We start from the raw sequence: 19,741 nt of genomic DNA on the forward strand, positions 1-19,741 counted from the left end.
AAAATCATGAATTTTGATTGGAAGAGACCCTTAAGATTATCAAGTCCAGCCATAACCTAACTCTAGCACTAAACCATGTCCCTAGATGAACCAAGCCAAGCCACAGCGTGGATGCTGTTCCTACTGCGTATGCTGCATGTGTGCAAGAGGCAATGCTGGTGGCCCTCAGAGTCTGGTCACCTGAATCCAGATGAGTGGTGGTGCCAGAGGCTGCATACATTATCTCAAAAGTGAGCTAATACTCAAGAGGAATCACGGTCAAGCCCTTTCTTACTTAAAACATCAAGACGTGCTTTTAGCCAAAGCAGTCACAACTTGCCTGTCATGTCTTCAAAGCTGCTTGTTGCTATGACAGAAACCAGACTGTGTTATACCTGGGAAATTGATATATTACCTGCCACAAAAATCTTGCTGGTCCGAGATTTAGCAGGAAAATAATTTTCCCCTTGCTGGATTCTCACACCTTTCTAGATCTGTTTAAAAAGTTCAAACATACACTTCACAAGCAGATCCTTTAATTGGACAACTCACTAGCACTGTGGCATGCAAATGATTTCTGAGACATGGCAGCGCTGCTCAGTATAACCGAGGCAGAGCTGCTGTTTGCTGGGAGAATGTTCCAGCAACATGCTGGTTTTTTGCCTCACTACCAAGGATAAGCAGAGGTCTATTTGAATTAATAATCTATTTAGGGGAAAGAGTGCTTCTTTCTGGGAAATAACTTCAGGATACCTTCCAGGTGATATTTTCTGTAACTGATAAACAACCATCTCATTATCCTAAAAAATTTCCTATTAAGAACAAAAATCACCATATTGAGACCAGCTTAAAATCCTTCTAACCTGGTACACTCTCTGTAATGGGAAGCAAATCCAGACGTGCCATGGTAAATCAGAAGGCAGGAAGTAACTCTCACACCTCTATTTTTTATGACTGGAGAAAGGCATCTGCCTTAATGCTTCCAGTTTAATATCTCAGATGCTTTGTCATCACCCATTGACAGATATTCCAGATGGGCATGTGGCAGATGCTTTATATTCGAGGGGGATGTGCTCTGCATGAGGACACGTGCCTCACTACACAGGAGCAAGGAGAGAAGGAAGGAGCGAGGACCTTCAGACTCACAGGAGGAACCCTAATACAATTCCAAGTTTTCACCGGGCACCTCCACCACTGAATTTTCCCAGGGTACTTCATCATTATCTTTTTCTTCTGGATCTTTGTTGTTATTTTCCAAAACAGAACTATACCCTCCCAAGGAAAGTAGGTTTATTTATTACTACAGCTCCAAAGGAGGCCAAATATAACAACAGTCATGAAAATGGTTTTCTTTCTGCCCCTTTTCCAAACAACCTACTTTCCAAGCTAGGCATTTGTTGCCTAGGAAGACTTTTACTATTATAACACATCCAGGACCTAAAACTTGGATCATAGTTGACAAAAAGAGTGACTGAAATGTGTCCGGCATCCAAATAACAAGCACAGAAAACGCAGAGGTAAAACATCACACATCCATTTTTTCCACAGATTTTCTCTTTATATTACTTTATATGCCTAAGGCAAAAAAATCTGAAGCAGAGTTTTTTGCTGGTCCACTTTGTCATTGATTTCCTTTGAGAATTCTTAAGAACGACAGACTGTGATTGTCTCTACGTTTTTGAAGTATTTGTATCAGGTAAGTTTAAAAAAAAAAAAAAGTAATTCGAGGAAAAACAAAGAAAAACCCTGCAGGAGACTTCTTTTTCAAATTTATCATGTTTTCCTGCAGATAATTTTTATTCCATTTTCCTACACGAATCTTCAAGAAAAAAGAAGTTAATCCAAATTTTTTCAATTATTTTATTTGACTATTGCCATGGTTGGATTTTAGTAACGATAGAAACGCTGAGAAAAAAAAAAATGGACTTTGTTCACCAAAACCATCAGAATTTAAATACCATGTCCCACTAAAGCCTTTCATTAGATAAATGTGATCTTCCCTGAAAGATCTTTTTTTACCCACAATTAGATTTTGCTAAAATCAAGCAAATATCATTCTGTTAAAGTTAACTAGAGATATGATGATTTTAAAACCTTTTGTTTAGATAGTCGTTACTGTTTGTCAGTATTTATTACCTGCAATACAGCTTACTTGAGAGAGATAAACCGTCCATCAATACGACATATCCTTTTGGCAGTCGTTTTAGCAACTGTTCAAAGCATCATTCTTTTTCATTAACTGCTTCATCAAACATCTGTCTTTCATCTTCTTCTTATAAAAAAAAAAAGCTCCACAGCAAACTACCATTGACACATCATCTTTTGCAATGGATGATATTGTGCAAGTTCTTGATGGTTTGCACGATCCTTTTCAATCTCCCCCACAGCCAGAAGGCAGGCAAAATCTAATGTATTTTACTGAACCAGACAAAAAAAGGCCTAACATATATTTTCAGGCACTCAGCCCTTCAACACATTGGTTTAAAACGAAAAAAAAGTCTTTGTCCTATTTACACTTATTTACATATTATACTAAATGTTACAACCACATAACAAGAGAATACTAAAAACATATTCCTGTTGCTGTAGAAACTGAGCTTGATTTTTTTTTTTTTTTTGCTATTCTAGTAAGTAGCAATTGACATGCAAACTAATGTCTTGGGACCTTGACATTTTAGTCTAATTAAGGTGTAAGACACAACAAAGAGATCTTCAAAACACTTTTCTTAAAAAAATACAATAAAATATGTTTTCAGGTAGAGCTGGAAGAGAAGCTGTTATAAACTATAAAGGACAGAAACAACCATCAGCATAAAGAGACAGTGTTCATTTCTTCCCAAACAGCCTGAGTGATCCAACAATATATTGTCCAAATTCTGGTATTACCTTTTCAGTTGGACTGAAGTGACAAATATTGTGCCCTATCTTTGGCATAAAAAAGAATCGCAGACTATGAACAAATAAATTCAATGAGAGCACGAAGAATACAGATACCTGAACTACAGATAACTTATGTGAGATTTATTTGACAAAAGAGAGTTAGAGAAATGCAATGTTAGGAAGCTAAAAGAGACAAGAAGAAAAATAAAGTACTTTGTAGGCTTCTAAGATAAGTTTGCTATTCAGGGCAATTAAAACTAAATTAAATCTAAACTAGATTACACTGAAACTCTTTGGAGCTCAATATGTCTTGCAGACTGTTCTCAGTCTCCATCCCTATTAAAAAAAAAAAAAAAATCAAATCTTCTTTTAATTAAACAATTTGACCTTCATTCTTCTTTGGGAACAACTTTCAGTTTCTAAGGGATAATGAAAAACAAGTGAGTGGAACCAATTCTGCTTCATATTCTGGGTCTAACAGACCCCAGGAGCCCCAGGGAAGAATGGAATCTAATCGTTGGAAGATGTCAGAATTATATGACACAACTATGTATCTTATAAATGAAGAGGTAATTAAAGCATGATACAAACTCAGCTTGTACCCCACTACTTTTTAAATTTTATTCAACTCTACAAACTGCACTAAACTTTTCCATGTTTGTGTCAATCATTTTTATTTTGATTTCATGCAGAACAGTTAGGCATTTCCAAGAATGGGACTAAAGGACAGTATTTTGGCTTGCCCACATTAATAAATTCTCCCAAATTGTTTTTGTTTGTTTGTTTGGGGTTTTTTTTTGAGACAAGCCTGCTTGGAACGCCTTGCAATTTGTGCCAGGGAATTTTTTTAATGCAATTAGATGACATAAACCGTCTCTGGGAAAAGCCATTTTAACTTAGTACATTTTCAAAATATTGCTCAACCTTCAAAGAGTCACAATTCATACATGCTGAATAGAGACTTGTTATAACTTTTTCAAGAAAATTTCTCAAAAATGTTGATTAGAGTGTGAATCCTATAGCCTACCGTTCAGCTGGATTTTCACTCTGCAAGAGTACATCTGAGCTGGTTTTGCCCAGGTTAATAGATGGAACCAACCTGTTGCACCTGAAGAGTAGAGAGGGACAGGTTCAAATGCTCACTCACCAGAAAGCAAGGCTAGAGTGAAGACCACACCTCCATGATGTTCTGTCTTAATTTCATATGATAGATTTTTTTTTTCCTAATAATAGTCTAGAAAAATATTGATGTTTACAAAGCTATGCACTCAGCATATGGAAAAAAATAAAATTAAGGTTTCCTGTGCAAACACATTTCACACCTCTTAGCAATAGTACAGCACAGTTACATACATGACCTGATATGATCAAGGAAGTTCAAAGCAGATTTTAAAAAAATATAGCCAAAGGATCTTTTCCCTTTAAATTAGCCCATGTGTAAACATATGTAATACTTCATATAACTCTCCACAGTGTAGTTTGTAAGATCTACCATGGTAACTGCTGATTACCTCTTCTAGCTTTTCCTTTTGAATGCATCCTCTTAGTCCCCTATTTCTAGAGTCTTTCCTGTGATGAGCACATGCAATTTTCATCAAAGTGAATGCAAATGCCACATACACAACTCATAATCTGCACTTGCATTTGCTACTTTCTTCTGATCACACGAGGTGATGCTTCCACAGCAATGAGCGTGTCTCTACTCCAGGAAGCCAAGCTTCTGACAGAGCAACCCAAAAGTAAATTGGTGGTTTCACCACTCCATCACTTCAACAAATCGTATCTAATTTTCTACCTGTCTTGTGTCTATATGTCCTTCCATCTGCTTACCAAAGACTGACTAACTGATTGAATTTCAAGTCTGTTGTTTCATTTTGGTTTTTCCATATGGATTATTTAATGGTTTCTTTACAAGTCACATTTTCATGTTTTTCTTGATGTCATATTAATACTGGCCTTTTAAAATTTGCAATTAATATTTTATTTAATCTGAAGATCTGAAGACGTTCTTTCAGAGGTGTGTTGACAGTAGATAAACCTTTATAAAGATGCAACTAATGCAATATATTATATGCAAAAATTAGCAAGTGATTTATGACATAAACCATAGAATAAATGAAACCTGACATTCAACACATGTTTTGGGCATGTACATCTTAGTAATTTGGAAATGCACTGTGTCATAATTATGTGCTTGAAAAATATGCTTCCTTCCAATAGATTTCCTAATCATAATCCAACTAATAAGCCAAACCAATTAATGTTGTGTCTAATGCACAAACAATTGCAAATTTGATTCCTGCTGAAAGGTCTGTTTTTCTATCAATATAACAAAATGGGTTGAATTTGGACTATTTAGCAATCTCTTTTCTCCCACTCATAGGGAAGCTGGAAGGAGAAATGAAATTGTGCAAGAGTGAGGCAGAATCAGTTCTGGGGGGAGCAAGAACTACAGCTGAATCTTGACTTCTGGCAAGTCAACATAGATCTAGTCATAGTCCATTTCCACAACAGTTTTCATGATTTTACTTTATTTTTGAATAATACCTGATGAAATGTCAAACCTAAAGTACAGCTGATAGCAAAGAGGCTCTTAAGTTACCATCCTGATACAGCAGGCAGCTTTCAACTTTTTCAGTGGGGAAAGAAAAATTCTTGGCAGGAGCCAAGGTATTCCACAGCATCTTGTTCATTGCCTCTGAAAAAATAAAGCTTGGCTTTCATTCTGTGTACTTATAAAATATGTTGTACAATAAAATGGATAGTGGTAACTAAAAGAAACATGAAAATGGTTGTGAATTTGCCTCTTCCCGCACAGCCTGGCAAGATGCTTTGAGCACAGGAGCTTGCCAAAGAATTAAATATGTAATCAGACCTGCCAGCATTCACTCACACAAAACTACATTCCTTCATACTGAATTCATTTTAAGGTTGTCAAGTTTTGCCCTCTAGGGATAAAGGACATTTACTGTGGATATTATGATACATTGACAAAAATCTCACTGCTACTCATTCTCTAGGGACCCTGAATTTGTGACTGAGGAAATAGTGTTTCATCTAATAGCCCACACTATGGCAATGTACTTATTTTGGAGTAATTCTGTTCATGTTCATGTCTTGCTTTTAAAAGCAATGCTCCCTTTCCATGCCAGGAAAGGCATCATCCACAGACCTGTATCCAAAGCACTAGTAGGTCATTCAAGTATTTTACTGCAGTCCAAGCGAACACATGGGGGGTGAGAAAATTTCTTTACCCTGCTCAAAGCCTCTGTGACAAGACTCTCTTTAGAACAACTTGTCAGACCAATGCTTTTGACAAACTGCCCTAATAAAAGCTACAATACCACTGAAATGATATATAACTCTTCAGTAATAATTGACTTCAATATTATTGAATTCAATTCTAAGAAAGGAATTCTATGAACAATCATTTTTTGTTTGGTTTTGGCACATTTAATTCCCTGTGTCTTTATCTTAGTCTCTTAGAGAGTAATTACATCTCTCCTTACCACTTCTTGCTGTTATCAACTAAAACGGACTTATATTTTCATACTTTATCTATTTTTTCAATACAGCCCCCATGGCTTTTGTATTCTTTCCAACCTCTGTGTCATCAGTACATCAAATCACACAGTCCTAAAAAACGCTTGGTTTACAGGTGTAGAAAACTTTCCTTCTAAATTAACAAAACCAAATGGTCTTGTCTGGCACTGAAAGGCATAGATTCATGATATATACAAACTACTGTTTTTCCAGTGGGATTTGCAAAGGCAGCTTAGTGAAGTACAGCAGGTTGTGGCACTTGGTACTGCTCAGGCTGTGCAGTAAATTATCCATCTTGTCTTATGATACAGTGGGCACAGCCTCAGCACAGCATTATCTATCATCCACACAAAAACCTTGTCTCCTGTTTCTTCTACGTTGTTGCTCTTCAGTAGAATGACCAGTGAGAAGAGCCCTGTTTGAGTAGTCAGTTATCTCCACAGGTTATCCCAGCCCAGTACACTTCATTCTGCGCTGTTTGATGCTCTCTGGTAAGGTTAGCGTGAAATCTTTTTATCAGTTATACCAGGTCTATTAGAAAATACTCCCAGATACAAGTCCCTATGAGTTCTGCTTTCTGGGCAGAGCAAAATTTCCTCAGCCTGATCTCCTCTAAGGTACATTTGACTTTCAGCGAGTAAACCTGGCAGGGGGAAAGTCTGAGATGCCTCCTCCCAACTCTACATAATGTTCTAAGTTTTTCATAGATGTAGTTGCTTTTCAAAACTGTGGTGTATAGGGTCTGCAGTATAACCTGCTTGTGAAGCTTTCCTGTCTTGTCATTAAGCTCATTAACCATTACAATGACTTCAGAAAGTTCTCACCCAAGAATTTTGGATCTCATTAGTGGCTGACGGCAATTCTCCAGACTCAGCGTGTTTGCCACCCTGGTACTCCTCTCAGCTCTTGGCTAGGCCCAGTTGCATCACCTCCACCAAAACCAGGTGTGCCTTGCCACTACAGAAAACCACCAGGAAGCCACAGGTCAGGGCTTCTTGGAGCAGAGCTGAAAGAACAGCATCTCCAACAGAAACCTGTTTCAGCTACAGGCGTCTCACCCTCCCATGCTTTGGGCATGAGAACTGACACTTCTGCCCTTCCTGAGCTCTGAGTACAAGATAGAGATGAAAGAAGGATTTATGAAATCTGTAGTCCACTACAGATGCTCAGTACTCACAGGCTTGCAGTTTGCTGCCTGACCCCACATTTTGGCCAGAACAGTTCTCAGACACTGTGTCCTCGTAGCAGATAGCTTGTTCTGCCAAGACAGCTTCGGCCAGCCCCCGCTAGAGCATAACTTGCCACTGACATCAACTTACTTTGTTTTGTTGACTTTTGCTGGAAATCTGCCTTCGTGCACTTTTTTAACTCTTCTCTGGCCTCTCAGCCTATCACAGCTGCATTTTTGTGATATGTGGAGGATATGGAATCCATATGGACCATCAACAGGCGCTTTAAACATATGGTAGATCTCATATGGTAGAGCCAACATCTTAAGGACTTGGGACACAGTTGGTCCATTGCTATGGTTAGTAACTAGCTTTGGATTTATTTTGCTTTATCTTATTTTCTTTATCTTTCTTTACTCTCCCTTCATCTCATTCCTTGCTTCTGAAGGTTGTAATACACACATGTCAAACCCTTCACCTGTAAGTCAGCGTCAGAAAGTATTTTACATGAGTTTGAGACATCTTTCCCCATTTTGTCTCTTACCACACATCTCCTATTACTCTGACAGAAACCTTATAGATTTCCTCAGGTATAATAATTGTTTCCTAGCTCTCCCTTTCTTTATAATCCATTTGTTAGCAGAGTTGTGAAGTTAAGATACTTCAATAAAGCTTCTGCTCTTCGAAGACCCGAATTTCCAGTTTCTCAATCTGTCAGAGTTTTAAAACATCAATAAAGTTTCTTTGGATAAACTACAGTTCAACACACTCCTTGGGTCTAGACTGTCAGAAGAGGTCAAGGTAGTCCTTTTGATTTCTGCTATTTAATGAACATCTTCCTTTCTTTCAAAACGCGAAATAGTTTTCAGTACTTTGTATTGTCTTTTTGGTTTTTTTTGAGACAGACTACAGAAGCTGGGCAATATCCAGCAACACCAACATTGCTGCTGACTGCTTTGTAGCTGTATCTATTTGAACTCTCCTCAGGTACTTGTTTAAATCACCTTTGCTGCTGATAACTGCTTCTTCAGCACAGTTATTGGCTGCTTCCCACACTTGAGATTCAAACTTGTCCCAGCTGAGAACAAGCATCTGATGTGGCAGACTCTCTGACCACATTGCATTGGTGACATTTTTATTTCCTTGGGACTCTTTCCAATATCTTAACCACTTTTTACATAAGTGACGTTTTTAATCTGATTTCACCAAACTCTGCTAGGATTTGAAGCAGAACAGCATTTATCTGCTAGGTTTACCAGCAGGTTTGTCTCATGCCAGTGCAGATGCTCCCTTCTATGTTTTGAATACCAGGACGAAAAGTACTTAAATGCACTCCTAAAGCATTATAATGTCTGAGTTTAATGATCATTATAGACACAGGAATGGAAACAGACACACACAGAGGTAGAGAAACTCTCTTGCTAGGCTTGCTCTAAAAAATTGCATCAGGTTGTTCCTGCCTTCCACTTCCAAGGGAGCTCTAACCGACTGACTTTCAACACTTGTATTCCAAAGATGATTTGGCAACTGCTTTTAGGTCTTAGGCAAATTACTGACTTTGTTTACCCAGCTGTTTCTCAAAGACAACTAGACAGTTTTATGTAAAAACTGACCCCCTGTGTGTACAGACAGAAAAAACAGCACAAGCAAGAAAACCATCTTTCATATCATGCAGTCTACATTCTCTCCCCAACCCCTATCAGATCCTGCATTCTTTAGCTGACAATCCTGCCACATATTTATGGTGAAATCACCATTACGACAAGTTAACATGAAAGCAAATACATTTATTTGTTTACACATGGAAAGCAGACAGCAATGTTGCTAGCTAAAGTTCATTAAAACCACAGGTAATAAAAAGGCAGGAAAATTGTGCTTATTTCAAGATCACATCCAAAAGGCACTCCAGAACCTGTGACAAGCTGTAAACATTTAATCAACATAGTTGGGGGCTGAGGACTTTTACAGAAGAGCACTTTACATCAGAAAGCATGCTTGCTTTTGTAATTCATCCTCACTTTTGGTCCTTCTCAGCTTTCAGTCAGCTTAGAATTATTTTCTAGCTCTGCCCACAATTCTTTCTTAATTCAGTCAAGAAGACGTTTCTATCTTTTTTCTCACCAGCTTGTTGGCTGCTCCCTCTTGCTTTTAAAGCACTTGCATCCGCTGGGCACAGCTCAGCTGCAATGCCTACCCAGACAGGACCGGATTTGGCCAGCCACTGCCCCATGGCTGAACCCCAAACAGCTCGATAGTGCACCCCGAAGCACAAAGCCCCTCACCAGCAAGCAGGGCAGTATCCAAAGCCTCTCAGCATGGGCGTTATGAACCTTATATCCCACGCGAGAGCAGAGCATACCCATTACCTTTCATTCAATCACAGACTTGGGATTTGTGAATGTAGCATGTTATTGACTGTTGTTTGAGATCTGGCATAGCTTTGACCGAGTCATTTGGATATGAAAACAGACGTGGGGGTACGTGAGAGATACTGGATGCATTTGAAGCACAGCTAAATGAGGACCCATACAAATGTATAGAAAGCCTATTTGTATATAATATATAGAATAACAGAATCATAGAATCATTTTAGTTGGAAGAGATCCTCAAGATCAAGTCCAATCGTTAACCTAACTCTGGCACTAAACCATGTCCCTAAGAACCTCATCTATGTGTCTGTTAAATACCTTGAAGGATGGTGAGTCAACCACTTCCCCCGGGCAGTCTCTTCCAGTGTTTCACAACACTTTCCGTGAAGAACTTTTTCCTAATATCCAATCTAAAGCTCCCCCGGGGCAACCTGAGGCCATTTCCTCTCATCCTATCACTTGCTACTTGGAAAAAGAGACCAACACGATCCATGCTACAACCTCCTTGCCGGTAGTTGTAGACAGCGATAAGGTCTCCCCTCAGCTCAATATACAATATATAATATCTAAAGGCCAATGCGTTGGATCCTACACCTTTATGCCTTAGACTCGTACGTGCACCTGCCACGGGAACGTATCTGTGAAAACCTTTAAAGCACACATACTCCACGAGCGTGCTGAGGTTTCTCCCGCGTTGCATGAACCCACGGTCACCGCTCCCCCCCGCACCTCAGCAAACCGCCGCTCAACAGCCCAGACCCGGCCGAATCACTGCCCTCAGTGCCGCTACCCGCCCCGGGAGGCGACGCTCAGCCGTTCAGAGCCTCGGCCGCACTGGTTGACGGGCACCCTGTGCCGCGCCCGAGGGGAGGGGCGGCCAGGGGGCGGGGCATCGTGACGACCCGGAGCAGGCGAGAGAGAGGGCGGCACCCGGCGAGGTGACGCCTTGCAATCTCCCGCGCTTTCCTTCCCTTCCCTTCCCCCACCACCGCTCTGCCCCCAGCACGGCGTCCTAGCGCGACCCCGCCCTGCCCTCATCGCCCGACAGCGCTTCTGACCAATCCCATCGAGACTGCCAGAGCCCTCGACCAATGAAAGTGCCCTTTGGAGCTTTTCCCCGCCTCTGCCTGCCTCCTCCGGCCGGGAGGCACACCAATGAGACAAAAGGAGACAAGTCTTCATTCAGGGACGGTTGTTCAGTCGCTTTTCACTCCCCCCTCGCTCTAGTCATCAGGACGTCATAGCGAAGGCAGGCCAATCCGCGGTGAAGCCTCTTGCGCCGCAGCCAATGGGGGCATTCGAGAACGCGGCTGGCGCGGCCGGCCCCAGGGGGGACCCGGGAGCAGAGCGCGGCGGCTCCGCCTCTTCTCCCTGTGCCTGCGCTGGTGGCGCGGCCGGCTTTCCCCTCCCCGCCTCCCCCGCCTCCCTGTCCCCGCCCGGCCGGCCTCCCTCTCTTTCCCTTTCGCAGCAATGGCGGCGACGTCGGAGCAGGAGCAGTTTTACCTTCTCCTGGGCAACCTGCTCAGCCCAGACAATGCGGTCCGCAAGCAGGCCGAGGTAACGGGTCCACCTCGCCCCGGCCCAGGGCGCCAAGCCGGCCTGTCAGACCTCTCAGACCTTGCCGGCGGGAGCGGCGGGGGGAGGGCAGGGAGGCGGCGGAGCCAGCCGAGTCCCACGTGTGAGCAGCGGCACCAGCTGCTGCCGGGGCGGCCCGGGGCCTTCCCCCAGCGTCGGCGCCGGCCGGGTGCGGGGACAGCGGGGCGGTTATGGCGGTTCCACCCCGGTGGGGCGCGAGGGTCGCTCTGGCCGTTGGGCGAGAGCGAGGGCTCCGGCCGCTGGCGCGCGCGCCGGGCGCGTGAGGGCGCGAGGGGTCTCGCGTCCCCCCCGCCCTCCCCCCGCCCTGCGTGTCTGGCATCGCTCGGTCGCCTGGTGCCCGCTCTGCCCGTCGCGTCCCTGTGGAGCCCCCTTCCCCGGGGCTGTTTTCTCCCCGTTGCCTATGGTGAGATGGGGCCCGGGCTGGCCGACCTGCCGGAGCGCGGCCCGGAGGCCGGGCGGGTGGTGGGGCAGGTTTTTGCCAGCTCGTGAGGGGGGTCCCCAAACGAGGTCAGGGCGGGTGTCTGCCCTCGGAGGGGTGCGGTGCTCGGAGGGGAGGGACTGGAAGCGCTCCGCCGGGTCCCCGAGGGGTAATGAGTGCACTTGCAGCCCGGTTTTTGCGCTCCCGAGGCGGCCCTCGCTGAGGGTCCGTGTCCCCGGGCTGTGCCGCCGGGGCTGGGGCAGCAGCGGGGCCGCAGCCGCCCTCCCCCTCCCGCCCCCCGAAGACCTCTTCCCACACAGCAATTTGGTTTTTAACTTCGGAATGTGCCATGTATTCAAGTGTTTCGTCAGCTAAGAAATATTTCACTAAAAGAAGCGTTCTCAGTATACAGAGTTTCTCTGTTATCAGCAAAAACTTTTCAGATGTGTTATTTCAGCTAAAATTCTTTGTGGTGGCTAAGCCATGTTAATTCTTTCTCTCTGTCATGCTTAAGACTCCATTGTCAAGCCTAGTGGGGAATCTCTCCCATTGAATCAAATACTCGCGTCTAGGTTTAGCATGAATTCCCACTGCATGGCTACATTGGGTCTTTTATCACTCTCATCACTTCAGCGGTCAGCAGAGTTCAGCACATTGTTTGGCAAAGAATAAAAAGTAGTATTGTTCCTGATGCTGCAGTGAAAATTCCTGAAATATAATTTGGCAATGAGAAGGAGGAGAGACACATTTTTAGGAACACAGTGAAGTTCAATATTGATTACTACAAACGCTTTCTAGAGAAGCGATGAGAATTATTCTCACACTCCTGAACACAGCGGTGGAATAGAGGCTGTTCTCTGTTAGCTGAATTTCTTTATTTTCTCATCATCCTGTGCGTAACATATGAACATTTCTCACAAGTTTTTGAACTTTATTAAAATTGTAACAAAGCAGCTGTATAACAATGCCTGTGAAATAAAACATTATTGCAAAAAAAAAAAAAGCTAAAACGTAGCTTCTTACAACTGGCGTATTCTGTCAAACTTGCTTGGATCTGAGTTGGAGTTTGTTTAATCCTTATAGATACATATGCATCATGGTGAATCAGAATAAGAAAACTTCATTGTCGTGATAGATCACCAAGCTTTTCAAGTCCATTAGTTCTTAAATAGGTGCAAGCAAGTAGTATAATTTTTACTTATTTAACTGCACCAAATCTGGCATTGGTTTCTGCATATTCCCGAGATATATTGGAAATATTTTTATGGTTTATGATCATTTGGAGTGGAAAGGGTCCTCAGGAGGTCTGTAGTGCGATCTCCTGCTGAAACCAGTGTCAGTTGTCAGATCAGGTCATCTGGGGCTTTGTCCTGTTGAATCTTGAAAACTTCCAAGAATGGAGACTGCACAAGCTCTCTGAGCAACCTGCTCCTGCTTGACTGTCCTAGTTAGAGCAAGGAGGTCTGAACTTCTATCCAGTCTCAACCTCATTTTTTCAGTTTATGTCTGTTGTCTCTTACTCTTCCACCGAGCACAGCTGTGAAGATCCCAGCTTAGTCTTATTCATGGTGTGTTAACAAACTTGTACCTAGAAACCCAAATCTGTCTTTCTGTACTGTAGGTAGATTGACTTTTTTTTTTTCCCCTTGCCTGTTTCTTGAAGTAAGATTTCTTTGGATGAAAGTATCGCATAGCCTTTAGAATATCTGCTTACTAAAATCATACAGGACTCACGTTTAATCTTAAACATCTGCATAGTCCAATGAGATTTTCAAGGTGTACTTACTGTTGGAAGGCTATATTGAAAACTATAGGGATTCAGATAGCTGCATGTAGATCAAATAGCAGGTTTTCATTTGTGTCCGATAAAAAACAGAATGAGAAAGGGATGGACAGGAAACTGGAGGAGACAGACCATTTCTAATGGGTCTGGTCATTCAAATTAGGATGAGGAGTGTTATGTTGGAGACTAAACTTGATGGAGATGTAGAGTCATAGCCTGGTTGGGTGGGGGTGTAGTCAAAGCTGTAAAAGGGAGTAAAGTTTAATCACTTAAAACCTGTATTTATATAAGCATTTGTGTGTATGGATCTATGTATGTGCAGGCACACTCATAACTTTTTCTGACCAGTTTACTGATACCCAGTTCATTCATTTTATCTCCTACTAAAAATCATCGCAATGTTGTCTGTTGACTATGAAAAGCCTGTCTCTGTGTGAGAAACTTGTACCTCTGAATAAAGTTACTGGGGAACTAATAACAAACTAGAATACAGTAAAGATGTAGCAGGATCCAGGTACATAGGGTGTAAGTCAAGGCTGGGTGTAGGATGGGTGGAACCAGCAAAGTAGTGCTCCAGCAACACAGGAGAAAGGTTCTGGTTTTGGCCATGAGTTCTTGCCTACCTTGCACTGATGCTCTTCAGCATCTTCTGAATCCACTTTATTGAACTGACAGAATTATGCCAGTGAACAACTGGATAGGTTGCTGCTGTTTCTAGTGAGTTTAAAAGCTCAAAATAGAATTTCGTTATTAACATAATTGCCATGAGGGAAGGCAGCTTTTACAGTGCTTCAGCTGTCCACGAAAGCATAGCTTCAGGTCCCTGCTGGGCCTGTGGTTAGGGAGCCTTGTTTCTGTATTTGTCTTTATATTTGTAGATAGTAGTGCAATATAAATATATACATTAATGGAAATGGTTAATGTAAGAAGACTTTCTATTTTGACCCTAAACCTCATTTAATTTTACAGTCTCCATTAAATTATTAGATTAAATGCAGGGATTCATTGGGGATTCAGTCTCATTGACTGTTGGCATGTATTAGCAACTAGAGAGAATATGAAGTAAGAATTGTGTCCATGAACGAGACCTAGTAGGAGATAGGTACAGAATGTGGAAGAAGATAATGTTTAATATTAAATGTGTATGATGGAGAAACTGCTTTATGGAAAATAGCAGGTATACTGTCGAGGTGTGTAGATTTGGTAGCGTATTAGAGCTGCTATGGTGGTAAGAATGGGAAGTTGGCAGGCAGGGAACTGATTGAAATGAACCTGGGCTTTGTATAGTAGGCTTGTTCCTTGCATTCAGGATGGGATAGTGCATATGTGGAAAGGGTGGAATAATTTATCCCGAAAAATAACTCTTTCAGGGTTAGTAAGTATACGACTATTTCTGAATGTTTTATGTGGATGATCTTCAGCTTCTAATTCCCCTGCTCTTACCTACGTAGGTTTAGTATCTTAGAAATAAGCATTTATAGTTTCAAAATGCTCATGTATACCATGTTTTAGATACCAAAAGTATTTTACTGTGTGCTCACTCTAGCTTCTAAGTAACAATCTAATTTAAAAAGCCGTAGTGAATGAACTGCACGCCAGAAGTGTCTAAGACAACATAACTGAACTTCTCATTAAACTTTCTGTTTTATTAAGAGGGCTTCCCGAAGGGGGAGGAGTTTAAAAATGAAAACTTCTTATTCAAAATGCGTAGTTGAGATGTGTGACTACCATGTGACATTGTAAAGGCCATAGAAAGGTTCAAAAAAAGAACTGAACAAATTTTTGAACTCTACGTTTGTCAGCGGTTATTAACCTGTTGGTCATAGTTCAGTCTCAGGCTCCAAAGTTCTTAATCCTTTGATAGAAGCTATAATGGATTCCCAGGAGGATACATGTTCCATATATGTTGTATTTCCAGAAGAATACATGTTCTGGTTAATTTGTGTTTCTTAACTAATTTTGTAAGTGGCCAGTAATGCATATGTAGATCATTTGAATATGGCAGGTCTTATTAGGTAACAAATAATGATTTTAAAAAAGGTCAGAAATTTGTATTTTGGTAATTTTTTTTTTTTGCTATGTTATGTGCTATTAACTGGATGGATACTGAAGTTGTTTAAAAGGGAAGTTCATGTTAATATTAAATATTATTCATATTAATACTTAACACATGTTTTCTAGTAATTGTTTATAATAATCTGCATCCCTTTTTATGCAGGAGACATATGAGAATATTCCAGGTCAGTCTAAGATCACATTCCTCCTACAAGCAATCAGGAATACTGCGGCTGCTGAGGAGGTATGTCTCAATAATCTTTGAATTCTGCATATTTTCAAGGGAACTTGGAGAAGCGGGAAATAAATCAGTGCTGGTCATTTTGGGATAAATGAATAAGTTGGACATGAACTGAATCATCTTAAGTTACTGCACATTTGCAGAGGGACCACTCATCTAGTTTATTGCATGTCAAGTTCACTAGCTGAGACTTTTGGATGTGGGATATTTAGTTTCAAAAGTAGACTTTTAAAAAAGTGACTACTTAGATCTTCATTGTTTTCTGGTTGTGTGTTTTGCTTGATGAATGGATTCTTTCGTTAAAATGTGTAACTAATATGTGACTTACTGTGATGTTCCTTCAAGTGACAGTTGAGACACACTTTCCATTTTGGGTTCCTGTGCCTAAATGTGTTAAACTTAGGTATCATCTGAAACTACTTGTACTTCTTAAATCAGAATTGGGGGAAGATAAGGTAGCAGTTGTTTTGCATGTTCATTCAGATGGCTTTTGCATTTTGTCCTGTTTGGGGAGGAATATGCTCATTAAGTCAGCTAGCAATGTTATAGACTGAATGGAGAGCAGTCTAAGCACTATGTAAAATTTTTCTGTGGACTTACAGTAACTATGCCTTTTAGTTTTTTCTTAATTTTTAAAGGCTCCCACACTAGCAATCAGGTATAGTACTACTTGGTAAAACTATTATTCACTTGGATATGCAAAGTGAAGAACTACTACGCTTTCAAGGTATTACAAACTTCTGAGTCACTTAAGTAAAAACATTTGACTTTTATTTTCAAATTGAGAGTTTTACTGAACAATGGAAGGATGTAGCTTGTAGAATTTCTGAACAATATAAGCAGCGTATAAGTTTCTGGATAATGATCTCTTCTGCTAGATTGTATTCAGTTTAGGGATAGATGCTATTTATGCTTTTTAGTGCCTAGTGTCAACTTACCGATGCTTATCTACCTACAAAACAGCGTTCTTCTGACAGAATCCTTCAGCACTATGCTAGCAACTGGTTGCATAAGAGCTGTGTAGTTTTTGCTCCTGCCTCTCTGTTTCAAACTATAGAAAGTTGTAGTGTAGTCTCTCATGTATTTAGATTTGCCATGAAAAATAAGATGTCCCACTGCCTATTTTTAATTGGAAGATGTTATTGTACTCTAGGAGTCATAGCTCCATTGCACATGTTTCTGTTTTGTATTGAATACATTTGATAAGTCTGAGTGAACAACTACAAAGCCATGCTTGTGTGAATAAATACTTGCTCAGTGTATTTATTGATTTTATTTGCTTTACATCAGCTAAAGAAATAGCCCAGTCTAAAACTTGTTCAGAATCTTGCCAATGATTTGGCTTCTGACTTACCCAACTGCAAAGAAACTATTCACCTGTTGAAGGTACTCTTACCAAAGCCATCAGAGGTTAATGTTTGTAGAATAACTTGATGTTTAACTTCACCAATGGATAGATCAAATAAAGGTTTAAATGTTAGCTCATAAATTAAGGGGACATTAGGTACTGGACTCAAAAAATCCTGATTAATAAAACCTATGAACAACCTCTCTTCCTTGTAAATCCAAATACCTAGTAGCCTAATTAGAACCTAATTGAAGCCATCCCCATGCTTAATGTAAATATTGCATTTAAACAGGTGGGGAAGCATTCTGTGCATGTTCACTATGGTGTTGGTATGAACAGCTAGGCACTTTGTGTCTGCATATGTTTCATGTAGATTCAAATATTGGGCAGAATATTGCGTATGTCACCGGTGGATAGGGCCTTGGGCCTGGCATGTGTCCTCTGAGCACATCAAATGTACTGGCACCGCTGAACACAGGCTGCTTGAACAAGCCTTACAACATTAAAAATCCCTTGCCTGGGCTGTGGGAATAGGGTTGAGACCCCTGCTCATCACCAAGCATCTGTATTGCTTTGCCCCCTCCCAGGAAAACTAGGTTGAAGAAAATACTCCAGCCTATTTGCAGGATCTGTGCTGCTGTGTTGGACAGAATACAGCATTCAAAGGACTGTGTGGACAGAGACATCCTGACTCTGCAACCTAGTAATTTTGCCATTTAAATGCAGGAACAGGGATTCAGATCCTGCTCCCAGGACCCCTTGCATTGATGTGAAAAAAACATTATGCTAGATTAGGAATAAATCTTAAAAAAAACCTAACTGTATAAAAGGTTTTATCCTTCTAACCAAATGCCTAAACTGTGGAAATACTCACCTTTTTCCTCTGTTCTCATTCATATTTTCCTGATAGCAGAGTAACACTGTTCACAGAAGTGGAGGGGAAGCACATGACCTATAAGTTGGAATGCTTTTCTGCCAGATGATATGTGATTTTGTACACCTCAGGCTAAAAAGGGTCTTGAACCTGCATCTCAAGGTTCCTGAACCTGTAGTCTCACTCTTGTGAAGTTAGGAGTCTACTTCTTCTTTTTAAAGGGTTGAACAGAAAGGTGGTGTGTATTTAGTGTATTTGATGATTTTTATTCTCAAAATGTGTCTGAGGTGTTAGAGGCTTCTTCCTTCACAGTTTTGATTTAGCACCTGAATCCTAGGAACAGAAGTTCTCCATCTAATCTTGCATTTGTTCTCTTTCTGGTTAACTGGAAATTGACAGTTTCCACTCATGTCCCAATTTACAGGTGACTAATTTCAAGCACTGTCAAATACAGTAGCAAATACTGTGTAAAACTGTGTTTCTACTGTACTCTCAGCCCTCTTAGAGTGTTCTGACCTTTCTCTTCCCTCTCTTTGTATTGTCACATGAAGGGCTTGCATCTCTTAGTCTGAAAAGTACTGCTGCAGGCAGTGTCTTGTTCAACATTTGGAGGGGAAGGACGGCAACCCATGGACTTCTGGTGCACCATGGTTCTGCCTTTGAGTTGTGTGCAAACCTTACGCACTGCGTGATTTGAATTCCATGTGGTGCTGGATCCTGGAATGAGGTTGTGCAGGGCCATCTTTGGACTGCGTCCTAAATATTGATTGCTTCCATACATGCATGTTTTCCTCTTTGAAGTCTTCAAAGGAACAGTAAAACAGAAGTAAAAATCACTGTGACTGTGCTACACAAGATGGTCAGTCTTTTTCTTACAAAATATGTAGGATTACCTGGATGCTTTGAATGCTGGTGTATAAGGTTGTATCCCAGACTTGTATTCGTAATTCTTTTGCTGCCCTGCTGACCAAGTTGTTTTTTTTTCTTGTGCCATGGTTCCATCATCTGTAGAGTCCTAGAACATTTTTAAAGCATCTTAATTTCTATTAATAAGAGGAGATATGTTGAAATTTAAGTAGTATGACTACTTTTTATGTTCATCCCTTTGACATTCTGATTGTGTCTGAGCCCCTCAGTAATTTAGATTTGCAGAAGAATCCAGTGCTAGGAGAGAATTCTGGTTTTTTATGCCTCATTGGTAGATGAAGGTTCTACATCGGTGTGGACAATTTGTTTTCTTCTGTTCTCATTAAAAGCTATAGTTGCTAAATTGTAGGATTTTAAAATGCTTTTTTGGGTACATATCTTGTAATGCTTGAGAGAGCCTTTGGTGTGTGTGAAAAAGGTACACTTTCTTCCTTAAAGCAGAAGCAGCAGCTCTAGAGCTGCCATTAATCCAGCCATGTTAGTCGTAATTGAATTGACAATGGTAATTTTCATATATAGGTGGATATTTGTCAAGGAAAATATGCAGTTTATTATTAGA

The 19,741-nt window shown here is 41.0% G+C and overlaps 1 protein-coding gene across 1 annotated transcript in view; it reads left to right on the plus strand.

Moving 5' to 3' along the window:
• The first annotated feature begins 11,350 nt into the window (after nt 1-11,350).
• Nucleotides 11,351-19,741, plus strand: part of IPO5 (importin 5) — a 44,118-nt gene continuing 35,727 nt past the window's right edge. The window contains exons 1-2 of the mRNA XM_065829740.2: nt 11,351-11,497; nt 15,956-16,036. Coding sequence (XP_065685812.1) covers nt 11,411-11,497; nt 15,956-16,036 — 168 coding nt within the window. The 5' untranslated portion in view covers nt 11,351-11,410. The remainder of the gene's footprint in view (nt 11,498-15,955; nt 16,037-19,741) is intronic.

This window comes from Patagioenas fasciata, chromosome 1 (assembly GCF_037038585.1).
Source record: "Patagioenas fasciata isolate bPatFas1 chromosome 1, bPatFas1.hap1, whole genome shotgun sequence".
Taxonomy (NCBI): domain Eukaryota; kingdom Metazoa; phylum Chordata; class Aves; order Columbiformes; family Columbidae; genus Patagioenas; species Patagioenas fasciata.